A 14,317-nucleotide genomic window follows, 5' to 3' on the forward strand; every position below is an offset into this window, starting at 1 on the left:
GATTCTCCTCACTCTAGCTTCTGGAAGCAAAATTATTGTAATGAAGGCATCATTTACAGTAAAAATCAAAAATATTCATACCCACGCCCAAGCTTTGATTACAAGTGAATTGTCATGTGATTAATGTTTCCACTGAAATCATGTTTTTATTTGCAATCACAGCAATCAAGTGGTTTGTATAATTGCAAACAGTCATAACACGTATTAATAACTAATTATCTGTGAAGTAAGATTTGGCATCCTTGCTGTTACTCTTATCTTGAGTTCTCTCCACAGGATTCAGGTCTGGACTCACTGTCTCCAAAATGTTGATATCACTCTCTATTAATCATTCTTTAGCTGCTTTGGCTGTATGTTTTAGATCATTGTCTTGTTTTTTTTTTTCTTCTGAAAACTGCCTGATGTGTTTCTCCAGAATCCAAGGCCCAGCTCCAGTTTCCCCCCTTGGCCTCTTGACTTGGCCCTTTTGCTTTGCATTGCATTCTGCCAAGAAGGGTATGGTGCCTTTGTTGGGTATCAAGGACTAGTCATTGTTTTTCTCTTCAGCTGTTTCTTAATCCCCAGAAGAACTCAGGATCACCACATTTTCTTTTTTGGGTAAAAGCAGAAAGGCTTGGCCTTGCAAAATTATGGTTTAAACTTTTTAATATTTGGAAATCCGACAGTGGTCTAACAATGTCGATGTATTTTATTGGGATTTGATGCGATAAGTCGACAAAAGCTTTCAGATAATTGTGCAGTGGAAGGAAAGATTTACTAAGAAGTTACAGGAAGTGCTTTAAGTGGGCTGTTAAGCACCAGACAGTACACAGTACCAGCACTTTTAAATTTTACTCGTAGACTTAACGAAACATTTTCCGGTGTTAATGTGAGACTCCCACTGATACATGTTCCCCTACAACTCTGCATTGCCCAGGCAGCTAAAAATGCGTGAACTCACCCTGATACGTAGAAGAAATATATTCAACGGAAGGAAACTATGACGGTAGCAAGCGAATTGAAATTTGAATTCTAAAAAGACTTATCCTTTGTTCATGTTTTTATTTCATGATGTTAACCTTACCTTGTTTCATCACTGGGATGGTGTATTCAGAATGATATGCAGGGTAAATCAAATTTGCTATTGCTGTCTTCCACCAATGACAACGTTAAGGGCCAGATTTGTTATTTTTCATGTTCACAATTAACACTTGTCCTCTCGACAGATTCGTCCACCTCAGCTGTGGATCTTGATAATGAGCCTGATTCAGAGAAGCATGTCTTGGTGGATTTACAGTTGTGACAAAATCAGTTCATTTTCAGATGATGGATTAAAAGGTATAGTGATATTTTCCAAGCCTGAAAATTGGCTTTATAACCTAACTCGGGTTTAAACCTTTAAACAGCTTTCTGCCTGAAATGCCTGCTGAGTTCCTTTGTCTTTGTGATGCTGTTTGTTCATTGTTGAGTTCTTTCTAACTTCAGAGGCCTTCAGAGAACAGCTGGATTTATGAGACTGAGCTGCACACAACATAACTCTGTTATTAACTTTGGAAGGTAATTGGGTAAACTTGGCTTTGTGGAGGGGTATCACAGTAAGGTAAAGGTCAGTACAAATGCATGAAGCATACTTTTTTTTGCCTTCCACTTCACAATTATGCTCTACTTTGTGTTACTCTATTAAATATTTTGAATTAAACACAAAGATGTATGAAGCTGTAGTGTGAAAAAAAGGGGAAAAATAAAGGTTCAGTGAGTGAAATATTTTTGTATGCTGTAATTTAGCCTAATTATCACCCAGCTGGTCTATTGCAAAGGTGGAAAAAAATAACAAAATGGGAATTTCTGCAAGGAAAGTAAGTCACCAGGTAGGACAATATACAACCCAAACTAGGTAGGACAATATCCATAGATAACAAAAACAGCCTATACAAGTATGTAATAAATGAAACCTTCTACTCAAAGAATAGTTCTCCAATCTGAAAGCACCTAGAATTCTTTCCCCAAAGATCGCCAAAACAAATGTCTACATATTTAAAAAGTAAATTTTCATTTGACGTCTTTGACTCAATAACTGGACACATATTTCCTCTCCTGCCAGAGAAATCCTTTTAACAAATCCTTGTCTCTACAGTAACATGCCAATACTGTTGTCAAAGTTTTTGACATGGACTGCGTTTAGGTCCCAAATTGATACATCATTACCACGTTAAAACCTTTGCATAAATTCACTTATACTTGGCCCTTACTCTCCTATTGACACTCTTGGATGTAGCGTTGTGGGAGCATTTTCACATCTCATTTTATAATGGAGAAAAGCTGCAAAGCGGAGGCGGTATTTATCAGTTTTCAAACACACAATTGCTTGTACAGGCTGAGCATTATGTTGACAAACGTGGCGGTAAATCCACTAGATGACCTGTTTATTTGGATGTGTAGAGCGTGTGTCTTGGGCTCCTGGACCGATCTGTGAATATGCTACAGAGCCGGCCACGATGAACATCACAGCCAAAATAAGCAACTGTAGCTTCCAAACAGCCGAGAGTTTTTAGCAAAAGTGAGAGTGCGCAGCTCTCGAAACGGATAAAACAAGCAGCGACCGGGAACAGGTTAGGAGTTATTTTATTACTTAGCAGTTTGTACAGGTTCTAGCATGGAAAAATAACATGTAACATAAGACTGTATTTACAATTCCTTTTTTACAAAATGTCTTTACAAGATTTTTTTTTTTTGTCAATATTTTTTTTTTAATCAATTTTAAAAATCTGAGACTACAACACATAAAATCCAAACACATTCACACACATCAAAAAAAGCAAACATTGTAATACACACATAAATAAATATAAACATTCACTGACTGCTCCAAGACAAATATTTCTACAGCCAAGAACATGTACAATTCATCTCCACATGTTATAATTTCATTAATAAACGTGACATATTACTTCCAATATAATTATTTGTTAATCTGTTAATGAAATATTGCTAACATACTGAAAAGAGGTAACACAGAGACGTTATTTCATGCCAACAGGATGCTTACAGTTGTCATGCAAAAAACCATTACGAGCTTTCAATTTGAAGCAAGTAATTCATTTACAGTTCAAAAATCAAATGGACTACATGCAACATACTACATGAAATATTCTGGGTTAGACAATAAGGACTTTAGTTACATTATCCATCAGTACAGACTGCATGTCTAAGCGCCTCTTTATTGGGTAAGCACAAAATAAATAGATTAAGTTCTACTTTCTTCAAGAATAAGCAAATGCTCTGGCATCGCCTTACCATCCAGTAGGTTGTTTTCAACCACATGTTTATCAAATCCAATCAAAGGTCTTTTTTGTTGTGCACAACGACAGTGGGATCAAAAACTAATTTCTGAGATATTGGATCATTTTTGGCCAGAAATGTCATCACTTGCTTTTAAATCTGGGATGAGCTGGGATAAGGGGGGCAGGACTGTGCTCTAAGCAGCACAGAATATGAAACCTTGAAGTTTAACTTTCACTGTACACACACAAACCCATCCGGTGACATCTAAGTGAAAAGAGAGAGAGGGTGTGGGGGTAAAAAGGAGCTGATGCATTGTGGAGCTTGAAGAAGATAGACCCATTTTTCATGAGCTGAGAGAGTGCGGAGGTGGGGCGGTCCACTTCATGGTCCGGCGAACTGAGTTTCTGTGAGGTTCCACTCATTCCTTCCCTGGCTGACAGGAACAGAGTCACAGGCGATTCGCTCAGTCGGGTTGGGTTTGCCTGGGTGTGCAAACTCAGTGTTTCTCCAATGATGGCTTCTGGTGATGAGAATGGTGCTGCCGGAGTCTGGGTCCTTTGAAAGCACAAATATTCAGATACACATCAGCTATTATTTGAAATTAGTTATTTTTGGTATACGGCCTTAATACAATGGTGTTGCTATTAGGTGTAGATTAGGAGCCTACTTTTTTTTTTAACACTGTAAACATCAAATGTTTACATCCATTACACTAATAATTGAAAAAATTATATAAATAACTGTATTTGAATTTTTGTTCAAAAGCTAATTGAGATCCTCATTGGAGAAAATGGGTGGCTGGGAGGGGTTGTGCTAAGGTTGTCAGGGCTGATGGACTCGACAACATGGTTTCTGTTTCATAAGTAAGGATGCTAGCAAAAATGTTAACTGCAGTTGGCGTACATAGAAAAAACGTAACTGTGAAAACAGAATACCAACATAAGGGTCAGGCTAGATCTACAATAGCTAAAAATAAATGCTATCAGCAGGTCCAACCTTTGCCAGAAACATCTTACCAATGAATCTGTAAATGAAACCTTCTATGATCTATTTTATTAAAAGTGCTGTTTTTGTCAACCTTGACATTTTTTGCAGTGAGCAAAGCCATGCAGTACACAAATGCAAAGAGGAGTCTGTTTTCCTCTATATCTTTACTGCAAAGTAATCAAAAACAAAATATACATATTATCAATTAGGCATCAAAAGAAACTAATAGTAAAAAAGCACAATGGTAGACAGGTAGTGTCAAATTAAACAGAACATACATTTTTTGGACTAATTTTTATATATGATATCATGGCTAACAGTAACTTACGGTGTTGTGCCAGTGGTTGTATATTTGGCGTCTGGAAGGTCTTGACAGTGGCGGGTCCCTCGCCTCCAGTTGTTATGACCTGCACCTCCAGTCTGTAGTATGTAGTCGGCCGCAAATTGGATACGACAAGCAGATTGTGATCCTACAAAGCCAAGGAGAGACTATCAGCTGAGATAAAACAACCATTCCCTATGAATTTGACAGTACTTTAAGTTAAGCTGTAAAACAGAGATTTATTAGTTGTCTTTGCAGAAGCCAGACACAAAAACAAAGCCTTGGTTTTCATAAGGCTGCTGCCAGTGTGACAAAGTGTTTAGTAGGTGGTTTTATTTATAGCCATGCTCATAAGGCAGAGTGCAGATAGGCAGAATGTTGTTGATGAAGAAGATTATGTCAAAGAGTGGCTGTTTAAGAACCCCACCAGAGGATAAAAGAGGACGACATGAAGGCAGATGAAGAGTTTTGAGAGGAAAACCAGCAGGAATGCTACCTCTGATCTATCTACAGTATGTGCCTCACTGCACGGCAACGCCTAATCACAGGATTCACTCAAAGAGTCCTCAGAACGTTATCTGAAAACCACTGTCACCTCTGACAGATGCTCTAAACTAAAAATCCGAGGACAGGACGTCTTTTCCAAACACAGCAAAATTTTCTGAATGTGTACGGCAATGCTAGTACACATTCTAGCGACATATGAGAAGCAACAAAAATAAGCTGATGCTGTGAAGAGAAAACTGTCAGTCGGGTTCCACTAGGATTAAACGTACTGGAGGCAGGATCTGGGACTGGGATATGATGCTGTTGGGCAGACTGTTTTGCCGGCTCTCAGTGTTGATCTCCGCCCAGGTGACCTGGAAGCCTGTGATCCGTTGGTGAGGAGCCACCCTGGACACGCGCCACAGGAAGCTGCCCGTTATGTTTCCGTCATTCATAGAGAAGGAGGCCGTCAGATTTTCTGGTTTAGCCAGAACCTTTGGAAGAACTGAAGCTGGAAAGAGAAAAGTGACAGCAATAAATGGAAATGTAAAAGCTTGCATTTATTCCAGACTCTCCCCCCGCCCTTAAATCCACATTTGCCAAGAAAATGCTTAACATGTTGACTTGTTCTTTCAATCCTGCATAGATTTTCTCCATCGTCCTGCTGATACCACAAGACACAAAGGTATCTAATTTCTGTGTCTCTGCTAATGTGGATTGATTTTAAAATGCCCTTCATGTGTCAGGCAGCTGAATCCTCACCTCCCTCCCCCGGGCAGGGGATGTGTTTGTGGGTCTTGCTCCGGATGGTAGCACAGGATGGGGTGAAGAAGGTGGTGCTCTCGTCCTTGGAGCGTCTTTTGGACTTTAGCAAATGAACGGTGACTTTGTACTTGCAGGAGAACAGCAGACCCGGAAGGTTGATGTAGTTCTCCTGAGTAACGAAACAGATTTTTCAGCCCTGATGACTCTGACTTGTCACCCGGGTCAGTCCCTGTGTGGAGCTTCAGAGATGATTTAATACACAGCACTAGAGGAGATCAAGTTCCTGCTTAGGTCTCTGAAACACATCCCAGATTCCGATTGTACCTCGAACACATACACAGAAGAGGTTAGCCTAACATTTTACAACGTAAAACGCAAAATCATAGCTTCTGCGCCTGAAATGAATTCACCATCATCAAACATTCTATTTATTTACGTAATCACATTCAAAAAGTGAAACTTAAATATCATGTATTATGCATTCAGTTACACGCAAACTGATTTCAGGTGTTACTGTACAGCATTTGCAGTGATCAGCCAGATGATTATCTAAGATAAGGAAGCCCAGGTTGCTTAAGGGGGACGTATGATGCAAAATCCAAAACGCATTTTTAGTATACTCTCAGTGTCTAAGCATGCAATTAATTTTTTTATTTATTCCATCCTGATATCTTTAAATTCTTTCTAGGTTATATTTTTCAGTCTGTTCATTTTTCTCTCTTCCCTATGACGTTTTCTTGTCTATTACAGTGGAACTGCTAAACAAGATCATGACTTCCGGCTAATCAGTCTTGTGAATACGGCACATTTATTTCCTTTTAGCAATTTTGTAATCCACGTTCTATCAGTTATTCCAAAGTTGCAAGAAATCAAGTCAAAATGTTCAGTTCTAGTGTGTATTAGTGCATAGGATTCTTTACATTGACTCTCAGCATCACAGCCTCTTCAAAGTGTCTGGTTAAATTTTATTTTTCTCTGGAACGTGCCCACATCAGTGGGGAAAGTCTGAGAACGCAGTGTAACATTTCTGTATTGAAAATTCTTTTTTATTCTGTTTTTGTAACATTAAAATTTTCTGAGAAACTGAATTTTTGAGTTATCAGCTGTAAGCCATAATCAAAGTAAAGATCAATTTATTGAAATTCACAGGTAAATAAGGCATAACCACAAGAACATGAGGACTAAAATAAGATGCAGAAACCACAGTGTGCTCACGGCCCGTAAATGTGGGTTAATGAATTCAGATCAACAGTTTTTCACTGTAAACCTATTCCAAGATTTAATCATCTATTGATCTTGACAAAAAAAGACAAGCTAACACTTTTTCAATTTCTCTAAGGGAACAAAGAAATCTTGCTGACTTGTGGATTCAGACCTCGCAGTAATAAAGTCTGCCTACATTAATAGACGGTCCCTTAGGAGAGGGTGTATATTCTCTCTGATATGAAACAGCTTTGATTAAAAGCGAATGAGGCACTGCGCTCACATAAAAGCCCAAGTCTGGACTCCTCCTCGGTGATATATGGAAAATACATATTCCCAAGCAACCAGAGAGCTGCTTCCCAAAGAATGTGTTGATTGAAAGACTCTGACACCCTCGATTTGGTTGAGAGACACCCATTGCCGAGTTCTCACCTCTTCTAGGTGTACACAACTCAGAAAGAGACACATTCAGTAGCATGGCCGAGGCCTTTGGAGGAGTATAACCCCACTATTCCTGGAAACAATGCTTAAGCTTAAGTGTTTTATTGGCTAACAAACCACATGCCTGACCGTAATTACTGACTCATAGGACTGAAAACAACAGGCAGTACAAACCCAACATAACAGGTCTTATGGTTCACTCAGTGGGTCTCTTTTCCCTGATGGAGCGGTCCTTTCTCAGCGTCAGACAAAAGGTCAGACACGTACTCCGCATTGGCTTTAGCTGCTGTTCAGTTCGCAGCTTTGTGAGGCGACTTCAGTTGGACTGACCTGTGTGACGGATTTCTCTGGGCCTCGGGTCTCATTGTGGCTGCAGTACTCAGGCATCCACTGGACGTGGTAGCGACTCACCGTGGGGTCTGCAACAAATGAAGAATGAGGGGCGAAGAGTGGAATGTTAAAAACCACCTCAGTATGCAGAACCTTAAGCCTTCATAATGAAACAGTGCTCCATCACCAGGCTGGGTCCAGCATTTAACAAGCTGCACAGCAATCACATACTGCTATTAAACAAAAATAAATAAATACTTCAGAAGTAAACAATGATTACTGGTGTCAACCTAATAAGCCATAAAACTGAATGATGAATCAACTTTTTAACCACCAAAATGCTGTTAGCTTTTTTCTTTTTTGTCTCTTGACAATTAAAAGTTTTTAAAAACTCCTAAAATGCAGGTGGCACATGTCTCTTCAGGACCACACACCGAAATGAAGGAATGACACAGTCGAACCAAAATACAAACTAAAATCTCAGTTTTAAATGAATAAAAAATGTATGATCATTTTTGTCCTAGATCTATATTTTTTGAAATTGCACAGTATAACAATTTCATAACATACAGTAAAATCAACCAGCTAACATAATTGTTTTTCTCATTTTTTTTTTTTAACAAACATATCTGCAGTAACATCACTTTTTTCCCCACTATATCATTACAACTATCTTCTCTCTCCTTATTTTCTCTAACAAAACATGTACATGAACATGTTAGTAATCATTAAAAACACCAATCTCTGCACATGCATATCAGACTTTAAAAGTTAATAGATTCCATACTTTAGTTACTTTCTCCAGGCAAACTGAAATGTAAGTTAATAATGGCGACATGATTGACTCCAGTAATTTATCTAACTGGATTTATGAAGTAATCACTTCTTGAACACCAGCATTACTTTCCACATCCAGGCCAGTTTAATATCGTCATGAACTGAGAGACATATAGAGTTTAGTTTTAGAAGCCTGCTACCTCCTGGAGAAATGTTTTATGGTCAGATAAACCAAAGAATGCGCTTCCTGGGTGAAGTGACCACAAATATGACTCAAGATTAGTTCTTTCAACTCTAAGGAAACGGTCTAAACTCTCGTTTATGCAGTGGCATCTAACTGTGGACTGTTTCACTTGAGGTAAAACTAGTGCACTTCACAAAGTGAAGGGAATGATGAAGAAGGAGCTCTACTTCCAAATACCTAAATTCAAATCAGACGCATGCATAAGAAAATAAATACTCTGTGTAGAAAAGTAAACATGACAACAATGACTTTATCAATCAATTAAGGGAACTACAGAGAAAACAACAAACAGGTGTCCTTCTGTTGTGAAATAAATCTGGACATATTTACTAGTGCAGTTCCACAACAAAGCATCACTGTGATGCTACTCTGACATATTTTAAATGATTCACAGATGGGTATCTTATAGGATATAATACACTTTATCGGAAAATCTTATAACTCTTGTTCTCATTTTTGGGTCCATACTAATGAATACCTTTAGGGGTGGAAAGCCCTTCTCTGTTCATGTCTATGTGATATCATCAACATAAACTTCCTGCTTTGGTGAACCTTTTTTTTCCTCGCCAACAAATCTCAGACTGAACATTCTTGCGTCTTCAGAGTATCAAGTCAAGTTGATCATGTTGACGCTTTATATGAAAATACAAGAACCTCCACATAAACTTCTCAGCAGTGTTTATTTCACCATCATCCTTATCTTGGTTTACACGGGTTATAATTCCTTCAACTGTGCTGCTTGGGCTTTTCTTTCAATATACTTCCACGATTAATAATTGAGTTGTGCTTCGTTCACCCCTCAGCAGGGGCCTGGGTTGCAGTGGGGGAGATAAAAAGGGGTCCTTTGAAGGCTTAGACACGGGTCTGGCACTTGGAGCCCCTGAGCTCTTTGGAAGCAGAAGAGAGGAATTACAGCAAACCGGGAAAATTGGGAAAAAATAAACAAGATAGGCTTAGCAGGGGCTGATGGAGAGGGGAAAAGCCATGTAAAACAAGAAATAGGACGTGGAAATCAGGTAGTGAACAGAAACTCAGTGGTGTTTGATAAATCACGACAAGGGGCAAGCTTTAGAAGTACCGCTGTGCAGAATTGCTGTGTATTGTCTGCGCGCTGAGAAGACAGCAGATACTTTATCAAAGCTGGAGTACAATATCGTTCCCTTTAGTCTGCTGGAAACAATCCAGAGGCCAGGCTGCTTTGGATCACAAACACAATGAGTGAGAGTTTAATCATGGTTCAGTTAACCTGTCCCCTCTGTCCGTCACACAAACCAGATGTCCAGAGACTCTCTGGCTCTCTAGGCCATCTGTGTATCTGTGTGTTTACATTAGCTGAGAGCAAGGCCATCCTTCAGACTGATGAGCGGCAGCGGCGGACACTCACCGCAAACCGGGACCACAATACAAGAAACAGGTCCTGGATTAACTCTGCTCTGCAACGCAGTGATTCCCCAGCCACGCTTGATCCTTGTCAGCATCACTCAGCTCAGTGAGTCCAGGCCAACCTCGCTAACAGCTCTGCGCCAGCCCTGCTCCCCTGCTCTCCTCGCTCTGATTCAGCAGTTGGTGTCTCACCAGGCCTCTCCTACAGCCAGGGCTCGCATTCTTGACTCAAGGATGTGGAGTTTGGCCCGGGCGATGACATATATTTGCAATATGACATAGAGCAGTGAATGGGACTTGACAGGTTACCCTTAGACCATGGCTTTCAGGGTTTCCATACTTTCACTCCGGTATTAGCTGAAGATTTTTAAGAGAATGGATTCCGCTGGGAGAGGCATGCTTTAACCCCTCGTGGTGCTGGAACCCGCCATCGCGTCTACTCCCTATGACATCAGCTTTTTGTAAAATGAAACGAGTCTAATGTGAGAATCTATTAAACACAGCTGAGCTCGGGTTCTGTGTTTATTGTTCTTCGCTAAACGGTGGCTCCTTCCTAACTGTCCGTGTGAAGATTTTAACTATTCTACCGAGCGCTCGAATTACAAAGGCCCCCACAAAGACACGTTGCTTTACTTACATCACTGACACCGTATTTATAAGCGCAATCCGCCATTGTTTAAGCGAGCGAGGATCAGTCATAACATCTTAATGCGGTGCACATGAGTCATAGTGATTGATGGGCATGACGGGGTGCTAATTTGGTGGGAGTAAAGCTGAAAAACAGAGCGCTTACCTCCCCGTTTCTTCCAATAGACTCGGACCTGGAGCTGACCATCCTGGTAGAAGGGTGTGCCCACTTCCAGAGGCCCAGAGGGGCGTTTGGCCAACGTCGAACCCAGAGGGGATATCTCCTCCTTCTTGGACTTGTGGGTCGATTTTGCTGGGAACAGAAGAGAGAAGTGTTTGCTCCGGTAGCTAAGATACAGCAATGACTATGTTATGGCACTCTCTTCAGCATGGTAACAGACTTGATTATGACTTTGGATGATCACAGCAGTGAGCAATATAAGAAAAAAAAAACATCTCTTTATACATGGGTGCTCTGTAACTGCAGGGGTTGGAAGTTCACACGTGCAAAAGAAGGAGCTCATTCTCACTTAGGCTTGATGCCTGTATGAACATCAGCTACAGATGGACGTAAACATGATGACAGTATACCTGTCCTATCTATGTTTGTTTGCCCTTCTGGTAATTTTAGAGATATTCAATTCTAATCAGAAGTAAAACAAATCAAGACAGAAGCAAAAGGAGGATTTTGCCAGGTGTGTTTTGACAAATCTACTGCCACTATATCCAGGCTCAGTACGTCATCATTGTATGAAGCTAAAATCTACCTAGCATTGCGATTTATGTTCCACCAGAACATACAAACCTAGCAGGTTTCTTTGTGCATGATTTGAGATATTGAGTTCAAGATTTAGCTGTTATAATATCGCTTTATCTTTTCCATTTTGAAGCTCCAATGCAGCACTTTATGGCAACTGGGAAACTACATTTCTAATCTTCGCCAATGTAAACTAACTAAAAGCTACAAAAAAATTTTTAGTCAATGATCTAAAATAGGTTTCTCATCCCCAACCTGTACATAATTACAGAATTATAAATGATGTACCGAGAAAATAACTGGTTGGAAGTCAAACATCCGATACAAATCACCACGAGGTCGCATTGATAATTCGGCTGCACAACATCTGGAAAACATGTAATGCATCATTACATCACTGCTGAAGATTTTTATGACAGTGTCGATTGATATTAACTCCCATATTTTGCTGTCTGTTGCAATAAGGATATTGCACTCAAAGATGTTGGGATTGCGATAGAAAATATTGTGCAGATCTAAATGACAACAACACTCTTCGTTTTGGAAGCTGCTGTTGAAGGACAAACTGTCAAAGACAACAACTTTTATTATCGGTGTGATATTTAAAGATGTCTGTGGAGGGAAAGTGGTGTTGAAGTTATATAAAAGGGAACTACTGTATATTTTCAATGACATTTCAAGCAAATCTGCACATCGTACAGGCTGCAAGCTTTTATTCAATCTACCTTTGAATAAAAGCTCAGAATAAAAAATGCTGGCAGCCTTCTGGGAATCTCAGCGTTAAGGTCAGGACACTGCATTTTCATGAATATGCACAAGAAGACTTCTCTTTTTGTGATTCTAGCCACACCAGCCGTTGACTAAAATGGCTTTCAGTTTCTCTAAACATTACTCTAAAACTGTACCGTAAACTTTTTCCAGCTATTTATTTCCAAATTTGCAATATCATTGCAGCTAGAGAGATTATAAAGCCAATCAAAAGCAGCGGTCCACCGCTGCAATAGCTTCATGTTTGAAGTGGACTTAGTAGTTTGTCCAGACTTCATTGAAATTCTATGTGTAACAAGCTAAATTAACACATGCTGTTATTCTGCACTGAAAGCTGACGTCAGCTGACAAGCATAACAAAACAAGCACAGATAAAAATGTGGGGATTTGGTTACCCATATTATGCAAGCCTCAGGCAGCACAAAATACAAACCAAAAGGATTTGAAAAATAAGAAAGCTACATCTAAATGCCTTCATGTAGATGTGCAAATGAAGAATAGTACAGCAGCTTGAATGTTTACCTGATTCATTATTCTGAGAGGTACTGAAGTGGAGTGAGGCCTTGGAGCTCTTCAGACGCACCTGTCCCCAGTATGTGACAGCCTGCAGCTCCACAGTGTAACTGCTGTTTTGTTGCAGTCCCTCCAGATCCACCCAGCTCTGAGCCTGCAACATGAAACAAAAAAAAAACACTTTTAGATTTATTTATTGTTACTATACGTCAGTTTGAGAGGCCTTTTCAAAGTCCTGTCACTGTACCAGCTCTGATTCAGCCTGGCCAGACCGGGTGTCTGCGTGTGGGAAAGTCCTGCGTATCAGGAACACATCTGGAGCTGAGGAAGGTACCGTGACCAGGGAGATAGCCTCCAGGGGGCCGTGTGAGAGAGCCGTGTTATCAGAGCCTCCCGGGGCTTCTTCACTGCGCTGGACTTCTAGCATTCCACCATCAGCGTGAACCTGATGAGTTCCTCTTATTGACTACGTGTGTTTAGACATTCTTCAAGCAGCAGGCTGCTTTCAAAGCCCCCGAGGTGCCAAAGTGGAAACCAGTAGTACATGTGTCAACAGTGTCTGGTATCTCCCACCTCTATCTCTTCTGTGCCACATCTGCTATGTGTTTTAAAAACTAATTCAGGAAAAAAAAGAAAATCTATAGGTGTGTGTGTGTGCGTGTGTGTGGACTGTCTAGACAATCCGTCTTCCTGCTCGGTTCTGTCATCAAATACTCTTCAGTGATAGTAAGCCACATGTGCCATCTGATCATGTGTTGCTACAGACAGTTTCATGAAACTCATAATTTTGACACAATCTTTAAGAAAAAAAATTAGAATCTAGTTTTGCAAATGAATATATTTTTATTGCACAATACAAATAAAATGCTTTCTATGGCCTTCTTTTTGGTGATGTAGTTTTCAATAATTCAAACAGCATAATATTGTTAAAGAAAGTTGTACCTTCATTTTGCCAGATTGCTACTATTTACTTAGCCATGCGTAAAGGATGTTGTTTTTCTTTTCTTTGTTATACCAATGTTTTTAAGAAATCATTACATTTTTGTGTGAACAGTTTACAAAATTATATATATATATATATATATATATATATATATATATATATATATATATATATATATATATATATAATGTATTTAAAGCATACATTTTGTGGGGGAGTCTAAGTGTTTTTCACCCTGCACAATAAAATGCACAGTGCTAGAAGACTGTTTTGGCTGCTACAACTACATCTTAATTGTGTGTGATGGTACACACAATCAAAGCAATGTTCTAAGTTTTTGAAGGAGTAGAAAAACCTTTTCTGAAAGTTTTGTCCAAATACACTTACCGGGCACAGCACTGAAATACATTAGGAGCTAAATTAGGAAACATGCTAGTTAACATTGGTACTTAAGCAAACTGCTGCACCATAGTTTGTTTTGTATAAACAAACGTAATAGTTTTTTCAATC

The 14,317-nt window shown here is 39.6% G+C and overlaps 1 protein-coding gene across 1 annotated transcript in view; it reads right to left on the bottom strand.

Moving 5' to 3' along the window:
• Positions 1–2,583: 2,583 nt before the first annotated feature.
• Positions 2,584–14,317, bottom strand: part of anos1 (anosmin 1) — a 59,840-nt gene continuing 48,106 nt past the window's right edge. The window contains exons 8-14 of the mRNA XM_032567844.1: positions 12,874–13,018; positions 10,993–11,139; positions 7,796–7,884; positions 5,819–5,990; positions 5,347–5,567; positions 4,577–4,718; positions 2,584–3,816 (exon numbers count right to left, since the gene is read on the bottom strand). Coding sequence (XP_032423735.1) covers positions 3,758–3,816; positions 4,577–4,718; positions 5,347–5,567; positions 5,819–5,990; positions 7,796–7,884; positions 10,993–11,139; positions 12,874–13,018 — 975 coding nt within the window. The 3' untranslated portion in view covers positions 2,584–3,757. The remainder of the gene's footprint in view (positions 3,817–4,576; positions 4,719–5,346; positions 5,568–5,818; positions 5,991–7,795; positions 7,885–10,992; positions 11,140–12,873; positions 13,019–14,317) is intronic.

The sequence above is a fragment of the Xiphophorus hellerii genome, chromosome 7, assembly GCF_003331165.1.
Source record: "Xiphophorus hellerii strain 12219 chromosome 7, Xiphophorus_hellerii-4.1, whole genome shotgun sequence".
Taxonomy (NCBI): Eukaryota; Metazoa; Chordata; class Actinopteri; order Cyprinodontiformes; family Poeciliidae; genus Xiphophorus; species Xiphophorus hellerii.